We start from the raw sequence: 7654 nt of genomic DNA, 5'->3' as shown, positions 1-7654 counted from the left end.
TCAGGTGCCGGTCTCACATCTAAGAAATTCACAAAATCAGCAGTAGGCCTTGATATTTTACATCCAATTATTGGCATTCATCATTTGACAGGTACAAAGGAGACACAACAATACACAGGATGTTATTGCTATACACATTGTCCCTACGCTCAAGGAGGGAACCTCAGGCAGTGCCACCATGAAACTCCAGAACTCCATGAAAAGCTGCAACAACCACTGGGAAAAAGAAATAAAGATTCTTCCAAAAAATAGAATGACAACAACTTGCTTTCAGTATGCACACCAACAATGAAATTATGACCTCTTGCATTATATTACTGGTTATTCATTGTCACAAAAAAATATAATTTATCACAATGAAATGTTCAGTGTCTGCATCAAGACATTCTGAGCACCTTTGGCAAAGATGTCTCGAACAGAATTGAGACAGTTGTAAGTGGACAGAAAATAAAGAGATATAACAACATAGAACTTGATTTTTGAGTGAAAAGCATCTTCCTTGTTAGAGAAGATTCCCAGGCTGACATTGGGGAGGACAATGAGCAGGGCATTCCTCTTGTGTGAAGGATGTTCTCTCTCCATGGTCTCCTGGAGGATGAGGAAATGGCTACTACTACAGCAGCTTTAAACAAAAATATAATACTATTAGCAGAAATACGGCAATGTTCTGTTGAACACCAAACTGAAAAGGCCATGGTGAGGAGCCTAGGTCTATGAAAACTCTGTGCTCAGTTTTCCAAACTTATTATTATTTACTATTTAGGAAAGATATACGATTTTCTGTTTGTCTTGCAGCATTTCTTACGACTGGTCTTTACTTCTCCTTTTTCCTGATCTACCATTTGGATCCAGATGTGGTCCAGTGTATTACAATAGTTGACATGCAGAAGCATGTTGTGCACATAAGTTTTGGAACTTTTTATTTCTTTCAGCAAACAGAGATGTTTGCAAACCGTACATTGGCCTATTTGCTGGCTCACTGGCAGGCTGCAAACACCGTATTTGGATGTAGTCTGTGGACTCATTGTACTTAGTCCAATCCTATCAGTGTACTGCTAAAGAGAACAATATCAGTGATGGCAGTGCCTGAGGAAAGACAGGAATCTTCCTTCATGAGCTTCATAGTGAAGGGATACCTGGAATTACTAATTCACACAAATTCTGAGGATTTCCCACCGTAAATGCAAGCGAACAACTTATTAATATTGAATGCAAATTTTAGTATTTTGAGTATTTTTAGAGCTTATAGAGCTTGCTGTGCGTAATCACCGGGTGCCATGACATTTCACTGCATACTGTATATGTATGACTGTATGTACAGTATATGTATGTGACAAATAATCTCTTGAACTGGAACTTGAACCTGAAATGCCCGAAGGACTTTTTCTCATGTGACAAGCCAGTCAGTCAGATAGATACAGTTAACACCATGTTCCATATGTTGAAACAGATCAAACTCCAGAAAATACCATTTCAGCTTCAACCAAGTACAAATCTACACAAAAATAAAAAACTCTGGGTTTGCCTGCACAGTGAGCCTTTTTTTTGGGGAGTTCTGGAGGGTCACATTCGCTCTGGAATCACAACTGAAAGAAATGGGAAGGCCCTGATTTGAGTTCTCTCCCTAATGACATGCTTGCCAAGGATGCTCAGAATGTCTTGATGAAGGCCCCTGCATCAGACAACTCATTGTGACTCTTCTCTTTCTTTGGGCCGCTCCCGTTAGGGGTCGCCACAGTGGATAATCTGCCTCCAACACCTTCTGTTCTGCGCATCTTCCTCCCTGACACCAACCGCCTGCATGTCCTCCCTCACCACATCCATAAAGCTTCTCTTTGGCTCCCTCTTTTCCTCTTGCCTGGCAGCTCCATCCTCAGCCTCTTTCTCCCAACGTAACTCTCATCTCTCCTACACACGTGTCCAAACCACTACCAATGATGGCTAGCTAATTAGCTATTTATACATTATTATAACTATTCCCCAATATTTGCGTGATATTTGTTCGCTAGCTAGACCAAAATTAAATCCTACCTGTCCATACTGTAGATGCCACTGCTACTCCTGCTGTAGTCGACAAAGATCCCGGCTATTGGGGAAGAAAGTGAAATCTTGTGACAGGGTTTTCAAATATCTTAGTTCAGGGGTGTTATCTTTTGTTATTATAAAATGTGTTTTCAAATGCGTTTCAAGCCTGGCCTATATTTATTATGCAGTATTAACCTATTTATTTACCAGTTATGACACTTACGGTTCCTGTGTGTTTTTATTTACATTTTTAGATTCTAGTTTTAATTTGAATTAGATTTATTTCCGTTAGTTTAGTTCCATTAAATGACCAGTCGTGGAGCGTGACTGGTCTGTGTGTGGGGAAAAATACGGTGAAATGCACCTTTCACCTTGTTTTCACAAATCTGAAATGGGGTATGTAATCCTGTGAAGGTTTTTTATTACTATCTAGTCAAGGTTTGATTGCGATGAGTACAGTCGTTATTTTTTAATCTAGACCTGGTATTTAATGGCCTGTTTGTAGAAAAAACAGTGAAATCCCTGTTTTCTCTGTTTTCACTAATAAAAAGTTTTCCTGAATATGAAATAAGGTTTTACATGTTGTTTAATAGGACTACCATCATACAAACCATTTACCATGTGTTCTTATTGAAGTTCAGCCGTGCACCAGTTATGTTTGTGTGCAGAGGTTTTTGAAATTTTCTCAAAAATCGGAGGTTTTTGAACTCACCATATCGTCATACACTGCAAATTGACTGGCTTTATGTTGATCACTGGCTTTTGTTTATTATTGGCTTTATGTTGGAATATGATCTACAGCTGAAACAACAGAAAGTAAATGTCAAACTGGGTTTATTAGAAATCACGTGGTTAAGCGTAGCTGGTCAAGCTTGTTTATATATCCCTTAATAAAGTCTATACACACCCAATGTTTTAGAGGCTTTCAAAGCCAAATAAGTATGTCATGTACAGTATATATCCACCCTATTTGTGTTTCTGTGCTCAAACTGAGCTAAGAATGTGAACAAAACGCTGACTGTTGTGGACCAGCTCCTCTAGGGCGACAGTATCAAGATTCAAGATTCAAGAGGTTTATTCGTCACATACATACACATACTTTCATACATGTATGCAGTGAAATGTCAATGCAACGCACTCGGTGATTACTCACATTATAACCTAAACCTAACCTAAACGCACTAACTGATTCCTAAAACGTAATGCAGTAAGTGGGGGGTACAAAATAGAAATAAAGGGAATAGACCTATGTATATGGGATAGGCTTATGTTTACGGGATAGGCTATTATATATATACAGATATGTTCATTAAAGTGGCATGTGAATAAAGTGAGGTAGTGTGTGTGAGATATACAGCACAGTATACAACAGTACGGCGCAGTGATACGGTAACACCGAACAGAACAGCAATACAGCACAGTATGCAGTAACCCCGAACAGTAATACAGTATGCAGTACAGTAAGGTATTGGAACCTATGTGTGTGTCTCAGTGAGGACCCCTGGTGAGGTCAGCATTGACAGTTCTTATGGCTTGTGGGAAGAAACGCCGACTCAGTCTCTCTGTTTTCGCTGTGTCCCTGCGGAGGCGCTTGCCTGACTGCAGCAGCTGGAACATTCCGTTGTTGGGGTGATGAGGATCCTTCATGATCCTACAGGCTCTGCCTTTACACCTCCTGGTATATAAGTCCTGCAGGGAGGGGAGGGTAGTTCCAGTGGTACGTTCAGCTGAACACACCACCCTCTGCAGGGCCCGCCTGTCCTGTGCAGTGCAGTTCCCAAACCAGGCAGTGATGTTGCCTGTCAGGATGCTCTCCACCGCTCCAGAGTAGAAGGACTTGAGGATCCTCACGAGACCCGGAATGTCTTTAGCTTTCTGAGGTGGTAAAGACACTGCCTCGCCTTTCTCATCAGAGTGTCTGTTTGTGAAGTCCATGTTAAATCCTCTGTGATGTGGACTCCCAGGTACTTGAAGCTGCTCACCCTGTCAACAGAAGTCCCATTAATCACCAAAGGCGCGTGTGTCCTCGGTTGTAATCCTCGCCTAAAGTCCACAATCAGCTCCTTAGTTTTGCTGACGTTCAGGTGGAGGCTGTTGTCCTGGCACCAGAGTGACAGGTCCATCACCTCCTCGCGGTAGGCCTTCTCATCGCAGTCGGTGATCAGGCCCACCACAACGCGGTCGTCAGAAAACTTGATGATGGAGTACAGTACAGGGAGTACAGTAGGGGGCTGAGGACGCAGCCCTGGGGGGATCCTGTGTTCAGAGTAAAGAAGCTGGACATGTGCTTCCCCACCCTAACCACCTGGGGCCTCGCTGTGAGGAAGTCCAGGATCCAGGCACAAAGCGGAGTATTCAGTCAGTCTGGTGGGGACTATGGTATTGAAAGAAGAACTATAATCGATGAACAGCAATCTCACATAGGCCCCCTTCTGGCCATCACGGCGCGCGAGCGTGGTGTGCAGTACCTGGGAAACCACGTCATCCGTGGATCTGTTCTGCTGGTACGCGAACTGCAACGGGTCCAAGGTGCAGGGGAGGGAGCCGCACATATAATCCTTAATCAGCATCTCGAAACACTTCATGACCACCGAGGTGAGGGCCACCGGACGGTAGTCATTCAGGCAGGCAGGAGAGGCGATCTTCGGGGCAGGAATGATGGTGGACCTCTTGAAACAGGACGGGACAGCTGATTCAGCCAGAGAGATGTTAAATATTGTAGTGAACACCGGGGCTAGCTGGTTAGCACAGGCCTTCAGTACTCGCCCAGATATGTCATCTGGGCCCGCAGCTTTCTTGGTGTTCACACGTATCAGAGCCCTCCTGACGTCATGCTCACACAGTTCTCACAGTTCATTCACATCGCATAGTTTCATTTCATTTTTTTTCATCTTTATTTAGAATCGGGATATATCATGATCTCCTTTGCAAATTCATCGAGAAAATGTCCCGTAAGTCATTTTCTTTTAAAACGAAATATTCCTTGATGGCGATCTGGGGCTGCAGCTGCAGGAAAGGCCTTCTCTCTGCTTGCAAACTACACCCTGTTCACAGCAACCACGTGATTTCTGATAAATCCACTTTGACTTTCACTTTCACTTTCTGATCGCCTCAGTCACAAAGTTCAGCTCACATTGTTTTGCGTTGAGACAAATGGTAAAAATCCTCAACCAAGCCCCCCTTATGTAAGGCAAGTCCTTTAAAGGCAGACTGACTTTTAAAAGAGGGGTGGGGAGAGCAGCAGAGGGGTGGGGACCTCTCAGCTGTGAGTATAAGTTACTGCAGAAATTGTGCAAGCACACAGTGGACTTGGACGACAGCAATATTGTACACATAGTAATTTACTATTGGGCAAAACCAAACAAAGTTTTAGGACACTTCAGTCTGCCTCAGTGGATATTTGCTGCAGTTTCCTCAGTTTCCACATACGGAACAGACTTAAAAGTAAGTAGTGTCACAAAAACATTAATGGTTGATCTGTCTGGCTGTATTAAGTAGAAATGAGGATGAGACCTAAACTTATCACTGTGGCCTTTTCATTTTGTTGTTCCACAGAACATTGCTGTACTTGTACTAATAGTATTATGGTATTGTATACAGCCGCTGGAGTAGTAGTCTGCAGTCAGACGGTGGACTCTTCCTGGAGCTGTAGAAATACTGTAATGTAAACTGAAAAAACTAACAACAGCTTTCCTATCATAAGACCACAGGAAAGCTTTCATTCTGCTGCATTCATGCCAAGTGTGGCATTGTCTAATTCCTTTGTAGTAAAGAATATATATTCAGATTGGAGTATGACACAAGTGACATGTGAAGATACTATTCAGATATTATTTACAGTGATTTTATACCAGCTCATTTATAATGTGTAAATTTAAAATCATATGTTTTCTCATTTTAAGGATCCCTATGGATACTCCAATGGATGATGACATGATGAGAGAGGTTGCAGAGTGTCTGGGGAACAACGATGCACCCAGAGCAGTGTCAAAGATCCAGAAATATTTGGAAGACCTGGACAAAATTCCACTGAATATGGCCATCACCGGGGAGTCAGGCTCTGGGAAATCCACCTTTGTTAATGTCTTCAGAGGGATTGACAACAAGGATGAGCGAGCTGCTCCTACAGGTTGTGTGGAAACCACCATCGAGAGTAAAGAATACCCCCATCCAAATTACCCAAATGTTAAATTATGGGATCTCCCCGGCATTGGAACCACCAATTTCCCAGCCAACCAGTATCTGAGGCACGTTGGATTTGAAAAGTTTGATTTCTTCATCATCGTCTCAGCGGATCGTTTCAGAGAAAATGATGCAAAACTGGCTCAGGAGATCAAGAAAATGGGCAAGAAATTCTACTTTGTCCGATCTAAGATTGACAACAACCAACGCGATGAGGAGAGGAGTCAGAGGGACTTCAATGCAGAAAGGACTCTTCAGAAAATGAGAGAAAATTGCATTTCAGGTTTGCATTTTCTTAAAAATTATTATGGGAGAGATATTACATTGAAAAAACATTTGGAATATTTACTTTGTAGTTTAACTTTAAAACAGGGCAAACCTTCTCAATCTAATTTTAGGTGAGCGAACCTACTACTGTTGTCCTTAGAAATGAATGGTGTCACTTACAATGTCCTCCTAGGAACATAATGTTATGTCAGATTGATATCCATTATGAATTATATTTTATGGCCATGCCAGTGCTTTCAAGTGACTCATGTTAAAGTTGTGACTTTAACAGTTTATATTCTACTATATTCCGTTTGTCACAGGACTTGTGAATCAAGGCGTGGAGTCTCCTCAAGTCTTCCTGATCTCCAATTTTGATCTTCATTTGTACGACTTCCACAAACTCCAGGAGACCATGGAGAGAGACCTTCCTTCACACAAGAGGAATGCCCTGCTGTTTTCCCTCCCCAGTGTCAGCCTGGGAATCATCTCTAAGAAGAAAGATGCTTTTCACTCCAAGATCAAGTACCAAGCATTATTGTCTGCTGCTGTAGCAGCTGCACCAGTTCCTGGGCTTTCATTTGCTGTTGATGTAGGCATTCTGGTCGGGGTCATCAGAGGCTATAAGCTGGGGTTTGGTCTTGATCACCAGTCACTGGAGAAACTGGCTCAGAGCGCAAAGATGTCCTTGGGTGACCTACAAGCAGTCATAAAATCTGACCTTGCTTCAAATGAAATAAGCAAAGAGCTCGTCATTAAACTGCTGTCAATGTCTGCAAGTGGAGCTGCACTGATGGCAGTCGAGGAAGGGGCCAGATTCATTCCTATATTTGGAATTGCGGTAGCAATGGGTTTTTCTTTTATGTCCACTTACAGGTATTTAAGTTCTGCTCTAGACATGCTTGCCAATGATGCACAGAATGTCTTGAAGAAGGCCTTGGCACAAGACATCTCATTGTGATTAATGTTTAAATAGGACCTATTGTGCTCTTTTCTGCACATACTAATATAGGTCTCTGGGGTCCCTGGTTGCTGAAAATACTGCTTAAACCACACCACCCCCACATAACACTGATCTTTAAACATATGTCCTTATTGGTTTTGAATGTTCAATAAATACATTCCATTCAACAGTGTTTGTGTGTTGCTCCATTCTGGTCTGCAGAACATTTCAATCACA

The 7654-nt window shown here is 42.4% G+C and overlaps 1 protein-coding gene across 1 annotated transcript; it reads left to right on the top strand.

The window, feature by feature from the left end:
• Window positions 1–5334: 5334 nt before the first annotated feature.
• On the top strand, window positions 5335–7654 carry LOC307238443 (interferon-inducible GTPase 5-like). Its single transcript, XM_080011422.1, has 3 exons — window positions 5335–5469; window positions 5928–6490; window positions 6798–7654. Exons 2-3 carry the CDS (start codon window positions 5935–5937, stop codon window positions 7433–7435), a joined length of 1194 nt encoding a protein of 397 aa, XP_079867548.1. The 5' UTR covers window positions 5335–5469; window positions 5928–5934; the 3' UTR covers window positions 7436–7654.

This window comes from Zeus faber, assembly GCF_960531495.2.
Source record: "Zeus faber genome assembly, chromosome: 12".
In the NCBI taxonomy this organism is placed as follows: domain Eukaryota; kingdom Metazoa; phylum Chordata; class Actinopteri; order Zeiformes; family Zeidae; genus Zeus; species Zeus faber.
The sequence above is the reverse complement of the archived record's forward strand: the minus strand, read 5'-3'. Positions and strand labels throughout refer to the sequence as shown.

Excerpts from the sequence above, each read along its gene's own strand:
- LOC307238443 (XM_080011422.1), top strand. The coding sequence starts at position 5,935 with ATGGATACTCCAATGGATGATGACATGATGAGAGAGGTTGCAGAGTGT. Across the intron at positions 6,491-6,797 it reads GAGAGAAAATTGCATTTCAG|GACTTGTGAATCAAGGCGTG; the intron begins GTTTGCATTTTC and ends CGTTTGTCACAG.